This window comes from Pholcus phalangioides, unplaced genomic scaffold (genome assembly GCF_987345545.1).
Source record: "Pholcus phalangioides strain wild (caught in Gottingen) unplaced genomic scaffold, Ppha-v1.0 ptg000017l_1, whole genome shotgun sequence".
In the NCBI taxonomy this organism is placed as follows: domain Eukaryota; kingdom Metazoa; phylum Arthropoda; class Arachnida; order Araneae; family Pholcidae; genus Pholcus; species Pholcus phalangioides.
Window position 1 is genome coordinate 39,918,480 of NW_028301610.1, and position 13,814 is coordinate 39,932,293.

General features: G+C 35.1%; 1 protein-coding gene across 2 annotated transcripts in view; it reads left to right on the forward strand.

Annotated features, from left to right (window-relative positions):
* The first annotated feature begins 1,561 nt into the window (after positions 1–1,561).
* AP-1gamma (adaptor protein complex 1, gamma subunit) overlaps positions 1,562–13,814 on the forward strand; it is an 84,650-nt gene continuing 72,397 nt past the window's right edge. Inside the window, exons 1-2 of one of the 2 annotated variants that reach the window (XM_089247139.1) lie at positions 1,562–1,628; positions 13,104–13,317. In XM_089247139.1, the coding sequence (XP_089103265.1) occupies positions 1,603–1,628; positions 13,104–13,317 (240 nt within the window). In that variant the 5' untranslated portion in view covers positions 1,562–1,602. Of the gene's footprint in view, positions 1,629–1,866; positions 3,255–13,103; positions 13,318–13,814 lie in introns of those variants that run through there. The other variant, XM_089247140.1, reaches the window with a different exon arrangement.

The window sequence follows — 13,814 nt, forward strand, 5'->3', positions numbered from 1 at the left end:
TTCGATTTCATATCAGAATTTGCATGTGTTCTTGTTATGTAATTTGACTTTTTTTGGAAAATTTTGTAGCTTCAAAAAAATATTCGTTCTCTTTAGCAGGATTTATTGGTGAATTATATTACATAAAAATTATCTTAATGAATAAACATAAAAAATAGACAGAGAGAGACCTTTTCTGTAGTCGTATCTTGGATGGGGCGAAGTAATATTTTCCTTGGAATGAAATTTCTTAGCAGGGTGAAGTCTTTTTTTCCACAGCGCAAGGAGGTCTTTTGTGTTATGAAATATTTTATAAGCTGTTGTATTACTTCACTACTTTCACTTTTGGTGTAGGGAAACTAGTATTTTATTTTCTCAGATAGGATAACCACAAACAATGAGATCAGGGGAAAAGGCTGGGGATTCTTTTTGTTACCCCTTCTTAATGGGGATGTTATTTCTCTCTATACGTGGATATGAATACAAAATAAATAAATAAAATACACAGTATCTCAGCTTAAGACTCTTTGTATACGCCAATGTCGGGATGTTCTTTTCTCTTCAGAACTAACTGAATGCTCGTACAATGCCTGAAAAGATGTAAGCAAGCAGAAGAGAGATAGTTCAAATTGAAAGCATTAAAATTTTTGTGATTCAATATGACATCTCGAGCTAGAAAAGTTAAAAAACGAAATCTTTCATGATTTAAAAACCAGACATAGTTGTTGGGCAAAGCCGCTTGAAACGAACTCTTAATGCAGCTTTGGTTGTTGGGTGTAGAATATTTTTTTTAGACCAAATCAGTCCTCAAAATAAAAATAAAAAACTTTGCTGAAATCAACTTCTCAGACTAATGGATGTGGCTTCCAGATGATTATGGTACGATAAGATTTTTACTTTCAGAATAATGACTTGCATCAAAAAAAAATCCACACGATTTCTTTTATTTTCCTACGATTAGCACAAAATTTGGTTATCTTCTGCTGCCAATTAGAGCCGATTCCACAGGGTTGGACAAAAACATTCATGCCCAGCTGTGATTCGAAGCTGTTGAACGGGACCCAAGTGAGGGCGGGGTTTAGGTACCGTGTGGCCCGGTGCGGAAAAACAATTTTGCGGCTTTCTACAGGTATCTGTATGTTTGTTTTCCTCGTAAGACGAATATGTCGTTTTTTTTTATTTTTGCGGCCCGGTATATTTTTTAGGTACCTTTGGCACCTGCATGAAACCGGCTCTGGCCGGCGTGGAGAAATCTCCTCCTTTACCATGCTAGAGCTGGACCACACGGTATTTCTTATGTAAGAGTAATATCTACATTAGTACTAGTAGTTTATTGGGATCTTTAGAAATGTAGAGTGATTTAGCTTCAGACTATGCTATTGTTAGAAGTTTCGTTTCGCTCTCATTCGCTTGAGATAGAGCACCATTAATAAGATTTGCACTCAATTTATTTCTCTATACCTTTTATATTCTCAAAAAAATTAAAAATCTGGGTAAAAATAAATTTTTCAGAACAATATCTACCTGTAAACAAATTCACCTGAGTGGGAAAAAAAAAACAAATTTACTTCTATTTTCCTGACACGTGTTATACTACTGAAATAAGTTGGCAACCCTTACGCAATGGATATTCAAGCTGCCATAGCAAAGTGAGTTTTTAATAAATAATTTTATTTTATAATAAAAATGTTTCGGTTTCGGTAATGTCCTAAAAAATTACGGGAAGCATTCTTATAAAATGGGCGTGGCCTAATAATTATGTACCTATCATCGTTTGTCGTCTGCCTGATGATACTTGTGTTTTCGGCAACGGTCAGCATGCGATTTTTGATTGGTGACCTGTCCGCAACAATACCTGCTGTCATATTACATAATCGTCTAGAAATTAGTGGCAACTTAATATGATGGTCATCAACGCCATTTCTTGATTTATTGGCGCCGTTATTGGTTAATTAGTGGATGCATTGATTGATTGAGAAAATATTTCATTATTTATAAGTATTTGTTGAAATTGCAATAGTACAGCCATGCCCAAGAAAAAACACCCACGGACTGATCATTTGAGAGATGGATGTTACACTTTCTGTACTGAAGAAGATGATATTCCACCATCTAGGGTTCCCGGAATGTAAGATATTGCCCAATACCCTAACTGTTCACGATTAAAAATCCGATTATTTTTATTCCATAACTTTCCCTAGCTGTTATTTTCCAAAAAAACGATGGGTAAAAGATCTTGTAAAAAAAATAATGGTGTTGGCTAAGTCCTTAGACTATGTAATTGTTTATTTACCAGAGAATGACTCATGTTCAGTAGTAGTACCCATGAAATTGATCCGTTGGCGTTATTTGATACACCAGGTGCTCAGTACTGAATGCTACCAATATGATCATTTTATATTGTGTGTATAGGTTGCTTATTTGTGATTATGAATCATATTCCTATATCGATGAGAAATCGCTATCATAAGAGCATGAAGTGATCATTTATGGTGAAATAACGATAAAATAGTGATTGAGTCATTGCTAAGATCGATGAGTTTTAGTAACTAGTGTTTTATATTCTATATCGATCCATTATCGTTTGACTGTATTATACTGAGTGGAGCGATATTTACTTTGAAGTCATAATGCTGCCTTGGTTTTGATATTTTAAGATCTGGAACTAGTAAGTTCCGCTGAAAGTTCTGAGGAGTGTTGATAGTAGCTTATTAGCTGTTGTATGCTTGTCAATCAAACCTGTATTTATCATCAGAATTTATATCAAATTTAATTATCCCCAAAGCGGAATGTGCTGAAAACTGTGTGACGTGTCGCAGAACAATTTAAATGCTGCTGTAGAGCAATCTCGGGTAGAAATTTTTGAGAGAAGAAGTTGAAAACACTTGTGTTGGAACTTGTACCTTGGAAGGTTTCAGTCCGCTGAGAACTCGTTGCCAAACACTGCAAAACATTCTGCTTTATGGTTAATTGTAGTTCATTTATGATAGTTCAGTATAAATTGTAGTAAATGAGTTCTGATTACTAAAAAATTTCAATTTCCTGTTTTAAATATATGTCAGAATCGTTAATGGACTGCTGTTTATATTTTGTTGGGGGGAGAAGAAACAAATACTTTGGTCTTCTAAATGTTGAATTCAGTTGGGAGGTGGGTGTCTAATTTTTTATTCTGAATTCAATAAGTGGAGGTTCCGGTAAAAAAAGTGTTTTGTGTGTGCGCTAAAACTGCTGTGACATCGCAAAAAGGAACTTAGAGGATCAAGCTGACCCAAAAAGTAAGTCGTTTTTGAGTGATTTTTCACTAAAAAATTATGAATGTTCTATATAAATATTCCTGGGATTTTCACCAAAAGAGAGAAAAATTCCAAACTAATTAACAGTAGGCCTATAAACTATTGACAGCTAGAGACCGGGTGTACTAACATCTGAGGCCAAATGTAATTTTTTTTTTTACAGGATGTTCTAAAAACAAAATAAAACACTATATGGAATATATCCCTTTTTGGTGATTTTTCTACGGCAAGAAAACGTCTGAAAACATGATGAGAAATTGCCAAGAGTGAATAAGAGTTATGCTTTCAGACGTGTTTCTTGCAAAAAAGAAAAATTCCTAACCAATTCTGGCGATTAAATTATTTTGTTAAAATAAAAAATTCTCATTGTGCATCTCGCAGCACATCCGAGAGATCTGTTTTGCATGACAGATGTTTATACATGGTTCCATGCTCGTGTGAAAAAGTATACATAGGAACAGCAAGAATAAAGGAACACCAGAGAAGCTGCTGCTTTTTTAAAAAGGGAAAGTTCAGCCATTGCAGCAGGTATGTGGGAAACCAGTCACAAAATTAAATTTTAAAACACCAAAGTAATATTGTCTGAGGTGCACTGCCATGCTCGTTTTAATAGAGAAGCCGTTGAAATATTTAAGCACTATGACATAAATCAAAAGGAGGAGACGAAGATGCATCCCACTTGGGTCCCGTTACTTCATCGGCACAGAGAGCCAAGATGTGCCCCTAACAAGAGCTAGAGAGGAAATGACCTCGACAACCAATCTCCACTAGACACCACACCTGGGTTTAAGTTACAGTCGCATTTATTGCAAAATGCGAAAGAAAATCTTAGAATGCAAAAAAAAGTAGTAGCCACTTTCGCAAAAATGCGTACAGGAGGTACGCAACGAGTAGACATCCAACCATCAATCATTATATTAGGGGTCATCCAAGTATTACGTCAGCATCGAGGGGGAGGGATTTGAAGGTTGCTTACGTCATCAGCCACCCTTTTTGGAGATATGAAATATTCTAAGCTGCTGATGAAATTTTGCTGACAAGGGGAGAGGGGGTCAAAAATGGCTAAAAATCTGCTGATGTAATACTTGAATGGCCCCTTAGCATTGTAGCATTTTGCTAAAGCTTTTCTTCCCATTTTCACTTTTTTGTGAAAGGAATTTTTTATCCAGCTTAAACTCTACACCACACGCATGAATCAGAGCACAACATATCCCCACAAGCCAGGTGTTTCTGCTGCCGATCAAGCTTCAGAAGTGCATATAGAGAACACTGATTACACTTGATGTATGGAGACCTACGTCCGTTTAACCTTAGAAGATGCCTGCCACAGATGTGGGTGAAATGCTAGGAAGAAAATGTTCTTGACCATAGCCTAATATGTAGCCCGGAAACAGCTCGCAAGTCATTGAATGCCACCCATGAAAAGCCTCAGACAATACATTAAAATAATTGTTAATAGTATAACATTGGGCTTGACGAATCGCAAAAAAATCTAGGCGCCAGAAAAAATTTTCAGGAGCCAAAAAAATTTTTTTTTCAAAGAAAAACATGTTGAAAATAATATTTCTTTAAACTTTTCCAGGACATAGAAGTCTCCTTCCATGTTGATAGATATGCTGATATGAATTCCAAAAATTTTGTCTTGACTCCAATTTAGTAACCACATATAGAAAATTTTAGGCACCAATCCCAATTTTTTAGTCATCATGGTGACCTGGTTCCTAGGATTTGTCCCACCCTGGTGTAATAGTAATAATACAATGGTCCTGGCCATAAAATAGTACTAGAATTGTCTGGGTTTAATAAAAATATGATTGTGGGATTAAAACTGGAATCCTTAAAACACAAGGTAAAAAGTAATAAAAATAGAAATATGAGGTGTACAACCTGAGAGAAAACGAGTTCCAAAACAAGAGATTTGACAAGCAAAACAATAGTAATGTACTCAGGGGTGGGAACTCTGCGCCAATTACACCACACGGCGCCAAAATTAACATCTTGCGCCAATAGTGTATTTTTGCATTTTTCTGCTCTAAATAGCGAATTTTGTTTCAGTATGCCCGGAAAGGACACTAAAAAATTTTTGTTCCTGCTTGCCGCGAAACGATTCTTTCTAAGAGCGTGTTTTATTCCACTGTATGCCTTATTTAAACTATCAGCCTTTCCATCGCGAAACCCTGATAATATCCGTGATCGTGCAACTGAAGATGGTTTGTAATGGTCTTTCAGCTTTCACACAGTTGCTGTTTAAAAAAAGTCACCACTGGAAGCAGCAGAAATTACTGTAGTCGATCTTCATTGCGTCAAATCCCAATGTTTCGTGAAAAAAATTTTCATTACGGGAGTAAAAAGTGCATTTCCGCCGAATTACGAATGCTAATTTAGAAACTTTGCCGAATAACGAGCGTTAAATCGCCAATATCGCCAAATAATGAGTGCTTAATTGTCAAACGTTGTGTTGATTCTTCCTAAATTCTCTCCCATTTTGCAACAATTTCTGTCCGAGTATGAAAAAATTGAAAACTTATATAAAATTTTTAGGTCATTCGAAGTGCTGCAGTTCCAGACAGCCAATATAGTGCCCTCGGTAAGCAAAAATCATCTTAGACTGGTGTGAAAAATTTTATAACAGCCACTCTTTCAAACAAGGTGTCAAAAGCCTGAAACACCAAAAAGAAAAAACAAGCTGATGAAAAGATGTTTGATAACAAAAGACAGTGCAGTTGTTTTATTTTGAAAAGGAGTGAGGGTTAATGAAAATATTCTTGTTAATTTCTCTGCTCCAATTTATAAATATCTGCTCCGAATTCTGTATTTTGCTGCTCCAAAACTGCTCAGAATCCTGAATTTCGCTGCTCCAAAATGGACTTTGTCACTTCCCACTCCTGTGTACTGTATAAACGTTATAACGAGATAAAGAAAATAAGCTTCAAAATTCTAAGGGATTCAAATGCTGCACTTTTCAACACAAAAGGTTATTGTTACTATCTACCTCTAGGTGTGGCTTCTTAAGATGATGAGAAAACAGAACAGTGGTAAAAAAATAAAATAGCAAACTTACAAGGTGAAGAAAATAATAATAGCCGATAAAAGAAAGAAATGCCAGTGGAAGTAAAACAGCTGTGACCAGAAAGAAAAGCTCCAACAGGCTAAAAAAAGTTTCCAAAGAAAAGAGATTATACTACAGTAGTCTCTCAATAATTTGAGTCTCAAAATTCTGAGGTGCTAGAATTTTTCATAATTTATTCTCAAAATGCTTTACATATATATTTTGTTTGATTCTTCCAACAAATGTAATTTCAGTTTTAGGGGTCTTTGATCCGTAAGTGGGGGTCTTCGGTAGACACCCTCCCATGCAGAATTTTCCACAGGCCTTTCTATAGTAAATTTATGGCGTCAAAAAATAACATTCATATTGTGTCCCAGGGCTATGAATGCCCATGGTAGCCTCCCTTATGAATGGGCCATCGGTCTTGGCAGTCCTAATTTTAATTAACTGAGTCAGTCGTTCTCAAAGTTGCGTCGTGTCTCCTAAGGGCGTCGCCAACCTCTGTCAGGGCCCCAAAGCAGAATATGGCAACATCTGCGAGGTACGTTGCAGATTTCTGGAAAAATTTTAAGAAAAAGTATAAGAAACAACGATTTTTACCGCAGAACATTTACACTCAGCCGAGGGCTCATTGCAAAACAATGCAAAACATTATGCTTTGGGGTCATGAGCATCACAGCAATGCATTGAAGATCTGTGGTGTAGTGATTTCTGCCTGTTTGAGTGTGTTGAAGCGATTCTTTTTTAGACTATTGTGGGGAGCAGCGGGTGAAAAACGTTAAAGAACCACTGAACTAAGCCATTAAATAAAGAACAAAACAGACAATAGTAAAGAGTAAGTACTACTACATACACCCCCCCCCCCCCCAAAAAAACTGATTTCTATTGGGTTTTTTTTTTGATAATCTGAGTTTTCAGTAATCAGAGCTTGCTTCGGTCCTGTTCACCTCAAATTATCGAGACTACTGTATAGTTATTCCACAACGAATATTCAAAGTGACCTCTGCAAACTTCTAGAGCGATGGTTTTATCCACTACTTTTCTTTCTGGACATTGTGTAATTGGTAAATTTCAAATATATACCTGTTTGGCAGCTGTCTTTTTTATTGCCATACCAGATTGACACTATTTGCTATCACTATCAATGGGAACACCCAATAAAATATTTGAAAATGCACCAGAAAGGATGATGTTGCTATTAAATTGCTGTTTTGGTGACACAGGTAAACCATGTACAGTGATACCTTGATATAATGAAGATAATTTGTTCCATAATCATTCGTTAACCGAGGCAGCAAATTATCAAAAAATTGTTGTCCAAAAAAATTTGTAAGCAGAGGTATCATTGTATTAGGAAGTGTGTATTAACATATTAACCTAAGATTAAGATTATAAAATCACAGGAATATTTGATTGCTAACTAGCTAGCTCTCTCAGTTCATCAAATTTCCTACAGAACAGTCTTCTCACTTCAACCTTTTCCACGGTTTTAAATTTAACTGATCAGCATCATACTTAGCATCAGTGGCGTAGCCAGGGCCGTCATTTCAACTTTTTCCGGGGGAGGGCAAAGACATATGCTCAATGTATGTATATATATATCATTTTTAGTGTATTTTCAAAAGCCAGGGGGCCCCCAAATGACGGGCCTGGGCGTAGCCAGAAATTTCGTTCGGGGGGGGGGACGAAAGTGATAGAACAATAGATTTGGCTATCTTTTCCCCTTTTTTCGGAAATTTTCTCACATTTTGGGGGGTGGGGGCAAACCCCCGAGTCCCCCCCCCCCCTGCTTGGCACAGTGGAAATAACCAAACCCTGAGTAAAATGGTGCATCTTTTTTCAAGAAGTTTTTCCCTGAATTTAGTGCAGATGATGGTGCTTCCCTCCTCCTTTAGCTTCAAGAGCAATAAACCAAGGAAGAGAAATACTATTTGTTTCTATGATTTACATCAAGGGTATTCAGCCTTTGAGAGAGCGCTGTCAATTAAGTCATCTTGTCATGTGGCGTGAGACACTAAGTGATCTGAAAATGTGCTGCTGGCCACTTAAGTCTTCTAGAACATGCCATTCCGGAAATATGCCACAGGTCACTCGAGTAATCTGTGTGGAAATGTGCCACTTAGTTAATTTTTTACAAAATTTGGTTTATATAACATCACAGGGCCATGGGTTGAGCATGTATGATTTACATTGTACGCATAGTCCTTCGCTATCCCAAATGGAATGAAAAAGGTATATTTCAAATATACAGTCCAACCTCATTAACGTGAAACTCAAGGTTCTGACAAAATTTTTCACAACCAAATTTCATATTGACCGATAAGTATGACAGTAAAAGAATCTTCGACATTCTATTTGCATTAGTTTGAAATTTAATAAAGTGTAAATTTATACATAATACACTGAATTGATGAATGATCATCAAGTTCTTTTTTAAGGCCGGTATTACACTATGAAAGTTTGATAAAAGTCCTATTATAAAACTTGAAAAATGCAGCCAATAAGGTCAACGGTTGCATCTAGAATGTAACCAATAACCTTATTGGTTAGATTTTGAAATCAAAGATGAAAATTTCTTGGATGATCTAACCTTTTCTGCTAAATGTGTAGGTCACCGGTAAAGTTTTTACATGCTTGAAACAGCGTGGTGTTTGATATTTTGCCATGACCAACAGAAGTAGCTTTCCAGAACCATGCATATTGCAATCCAAAAAAATAGTAATTTTCTCCCTTCTCAATTTTTCTTCAGAACAGTTTTAATTTTTTAAGGTTAATGTTCTGTCCGGCAAAGCTCCATGCCGAGTACGGCATAGTCACTATGTATAGCATAATCACTTTAAACATTTCATGCAATCAATGTGTGTATTTTCATTGGGAATTTTTATATTGTAAAGCAATGTTTTAGGTTTTTGACAAAATGGTTTAAACCGTCAAAAACTATCATATGTCAAAAACCTGCTAACTCTGACGATATACTAGTTATATTGCAATGGGTTGTATAGTTATTAAAATGAAAAAAAATCAACTTTTCATTTGGTCACCCTGTCCTAAAAACCCAATTAGAAAAATTTTGTACTGTCTCTTCTGATTCCAACAAAAAAAATTCCATGTCTCTAAATGCAGTAGATATTTGAATTTGAAAAAAATCATTGAAAAAGAGTGGGAAAGAACAGCCTAATAAACTTTTCTGTTAGTTTGTGCTGTTCTTTCCCTCATTCTCAGCGATTTTTGAATTCAATTTCTCAACAAATATTAGTGCACTTATGAACACAGAATTTTTTTGTTCTCAAAAGAGACAAGGCAACAGCTAATTCGGTTTTTTAGAATAGGGTGAAGTTACAAAAAGTTAAGTTACAAAAAAGTTACTTTTTTTCATTTTAATAACTATACAGTCCCTTGCAATATAAAAATGATGTATCTTAAATCTACACGTTATTTGGATAATTTTTCTAATTCAAAGTATGCCTCTCGGATCAACGGTTTGCCTGGAATTTGAGGCAAAGCCTCACACGTTGAATTACGTTACCCTTGTAGACAACATAAATTGTAGGCAACGTTGAGGCAAGGGTGTTGAACAGCAACACCCTTGTAGGCAACGTAAGCACGCTTGGATAAATCAGGCAGCATCTGACGAGACCGGGTCAAGTTAAGGATGTGGATTACAATATATATGGCAGTGCACTGCTGTAGTTTTCTTGAAAACGTCAAACATGTATATAGTAAGTTAAATTAGTGTTGAGAACACTGCCTATTCTTTTTCTTTTCATTTTAATTGTTTCGTCTGAAGGCAGAACATATTTTCAACATGCACACTCGCACAGCTTGTTTCAGAGAGTGTTCAATTGTAGGTTCTGTAGGAGCTGTGATATGAAGAAAAGAGGTTTCCTAAAATCCATATATACCAGGGTTGGTAAAAAAAACGGGGTTTTTTTTTAAAAAACCAAAAAACCGGGTTTTTTTGGTTTAAACCAGGTTTTTTAGGTTTAAACCGGTTTTTTGTTTTAAATGGAATGGTATTAACATTAAAAACAATGAAATTTCTGAAAAATCATTCAAACTTCCAATAATTAACTAAAATAAAATGTTTATTAATGTAATTAACACTATTCCCATGCTAATTAATCAATAAATATTTATTACATTTTAACAAAAACCAACTTTTCAAATTTAATTATTTTTTGCTTAACTCAATGCATTATTGTCTGTTTGAAAATTCTTTTAATGTTATTATTAATCATATAATATATAAAGGTTTTTCTCCAGTTACTTTCAGTATACTTAATTAGGAAGCTATTTTGCAAAAAGTAATAAAAATTAGGTGAATATAATGTATTTAATGAAGCATAAATAATGCAGATTAATTAACAATGATTTACGATATACAGGGTGATTATAACTAAGGTTCTGATTTCAAAACACTGTAAAAAAAAGAACAATTGTCAGAATGACTTGAAAATTGACATGAATATTCCTGAAAAAATTCAATTTTATTGGATAAAGGGGGAAAAAATACTTAAAAATGTAAAATTAATGACACACCATCCAACATGTGGGAAATTTGCTCTTAGAATGGAAACGATAGCCAGTCATGGCAGAATGATACCTTAATTATAGCATTTCACGATTTCATAATTCATGGAAACATCACAAAAAACGAAGTGATTGAACAAATAACAACTTACTTAAGAAATGTTAAATATGTTGTCCACCACGTGTTCTGGCTATGAGGTTGAAAGCACAAAAATTCTTGTTCGACAACAGAATCGGAGTATGCCATGGTCATAATGTGGATGTGCTTGCAATTCAGCTTTATTAAACCAAATGCGCCCCCTTTCCCCCGTTCATATTCCTGAGGAATGAGGAACTTCTAATATATAGGGGATGTGCTGGAGATTACAATTCATCATGTGCATCTTGATAGAAGTTCTATCCACACACTGATGCTGTGGAAGTGCCGAAATGATGTGGTTGCACAAAATAGATTTATACTGCTGGCCAAGTACAGCATCATCTACTCGCACATTTTGCACTTTTTTCTTTTGCGAAAGAAACTTCCATTGCTTCAGGAGTATCCATGCAAATTTTCAAGTCATTCTGATCAGTACTTATTGTATAGTTTTGGAATCAAATCTTAAATTATAATCACCCCGTAAGCTGATTATTTTTCATAAATCTGTTACTACTATACAGTAGAACTTTGATTAACTGGGCTTAACAGTGTGTGTGTGAAAGTATAAAAAAACAACTATTGAATATTAAGACTGGGAGATATACAGTAGGAGATGTGCTACTTCTTATGGGAAAGAAAATGAAAATGTATGTGAGGTAATGTAACCACTAGTACACTAGTCTTTGTCCTTTAAGGACAGCTGGTGTCTTTATTGGATTATAGGACCACCTGCCCCTAGCATGATGGTGTCACTACTGTAGCTGCTTCTTTGTGAAGGGAAAAAGAAACCCTGTGAGATAATACACCACTACATTTAGATGTGTGATGCAATCGTCATTCATGAATTTGCTAAAGATATATAGAGCATCAGAATGTAGCCAAAGGTTAGAAAATGTTGTAAGAATGAGAAATTTTAGCTTTTATATATAACTTTAAATAACTAAGATACTTCATGTGAAAAAAAAAAAAAAAAAAAAAAAAATATATATATATATATATATATATATATATATTCTGGCCACTTTTATGAGACTTTTTGAAAAAAACCACTTATAAAATCTTATGTCATTTAAAGATATACCATCCGAATGTACCCCAAGGATATAAAATGTGGTAAAAATGAAACATTTTGACTAATAATGAACCAATATATTTTTCAAGGAAAAAAAAAGATATTTAGGCAACTTTTATTTGATTTTTTCAAAAAAAAACCACTCTGTTTAAACCATGGTTTAAACCAAACAACCCTGAATATACTACCCGCAAGGTGTATGCAGGGAAGGGTTAAATTGAATTAGGCAACCTTGCAAAGTTGCTTGGGGAAGAGAGCTCATGTAGCCTGTGAACCCCTTGGTTTCAACCCAACAGTGCATACTGTTGCCAATTGGCAACAGCTACTTTAAACATGTTTCTTTTTTCGTTGCCAATTGGAAACTTCATGTTTGAAACATTCATTATTCCCATTTCTCATTTTCTTTCGAAAGCCATTCATGAATGGCAGTAAAACTCCACAATTAAAAAAAGAAATGTAAATCATCTGTAACCTGTTGAAAAAGAAAATTATGCACTGTAGCGTCGAAATGACTTATTTGCATTTCTTTTTTTTGCGTTGAAGTTTGCAACCTAATTTTTTTTCTTTCTATAATTTGAATCACAAAGAAGGTAGTTATGTATATTTGGAAAGTAATAATACCTCAATACGTTTATTTTATATTCAAGTTTATATCCTCTGTATGTCCTCTTTCATACCCTGTATAAGAAGTACAATTCGAAATAGATTTTTTAAATATTTTTTTTCCGACTTTCTATAGGCTTAATCAATTATGGAAAAAATTATCAGCTCAAAATAAAAAATCATGCGTTGTAGGGTTAAGAAACCTATGGGAGTGCTGGTTAAATTTTTGGAATGATTTTTTTCCATTGGACTAAGGTTATGTTGTGGAGGGGTAGAGGGATGACAACCCCATGGTAAAAGTAAAAAATTTCACTAGCCTATTGGCTTCATGCCAGTGTTGGCATGTCTGCATTTGGTATCACAGAATGGCAAAATTGATTTTTCTTAGATCAAACATAACTACAGATTTGAATTAATTTTTTTTTCTTCTCAATTTAGACTCGCATCTGGTATGCCAACCCCGATGCGACTGAGGGATTTGATACGTCAAATTCGTTCAGCCCGTACTGCAGCTGATGAGCGAGCCGTTGTTCATAAAGAATGTGCTTATATACGCTCTACATTTCGAGAAGAAGATAATACATGGCGTTGTCGAAATGTTGCCAAGCTATTATACATTCATATGCTTGGATATCCAGCACATTTTGGACAGGTAAGCAATGATAAGAATCTACTTCATGTGTCATATTAAAAATTTCTTTTGTATAATTTTGAATTAGTGAAATTTTGCTTTTATACCTTATTTTTCATGTGTCCTATAAGACAGTGGTTCTCAAATTTTTATCACTCGCGGCTCCCTTGCCCAATTCATGATTCATCTGTGGCTCCCCAGAATAGCTCAGTACATATTTTCATTCATTAAAGAACTTTGAAGCATAAATGGGTACACGCATAATATCTCCAGTTTGTTGTGGCGCCTCTGACAAAAGTTGGCAACTCCCTTAGGAGTTGCGATTCACACATTAAGAAACACTGCTGTAAAAGAGTAGAGAGTTCCCCTCTACTTTCGTTCATCTTTTTCTTCCCACCATTGTGCCATAATCACGCCATCGTGTGATCTTTGAAAGTAGTACTTTGAATTGAAAGTGTTTCCATAATTTCCTGTAGCTGCAATGATTATCGTGCATTTCCCAGTTCATATTAAATTAA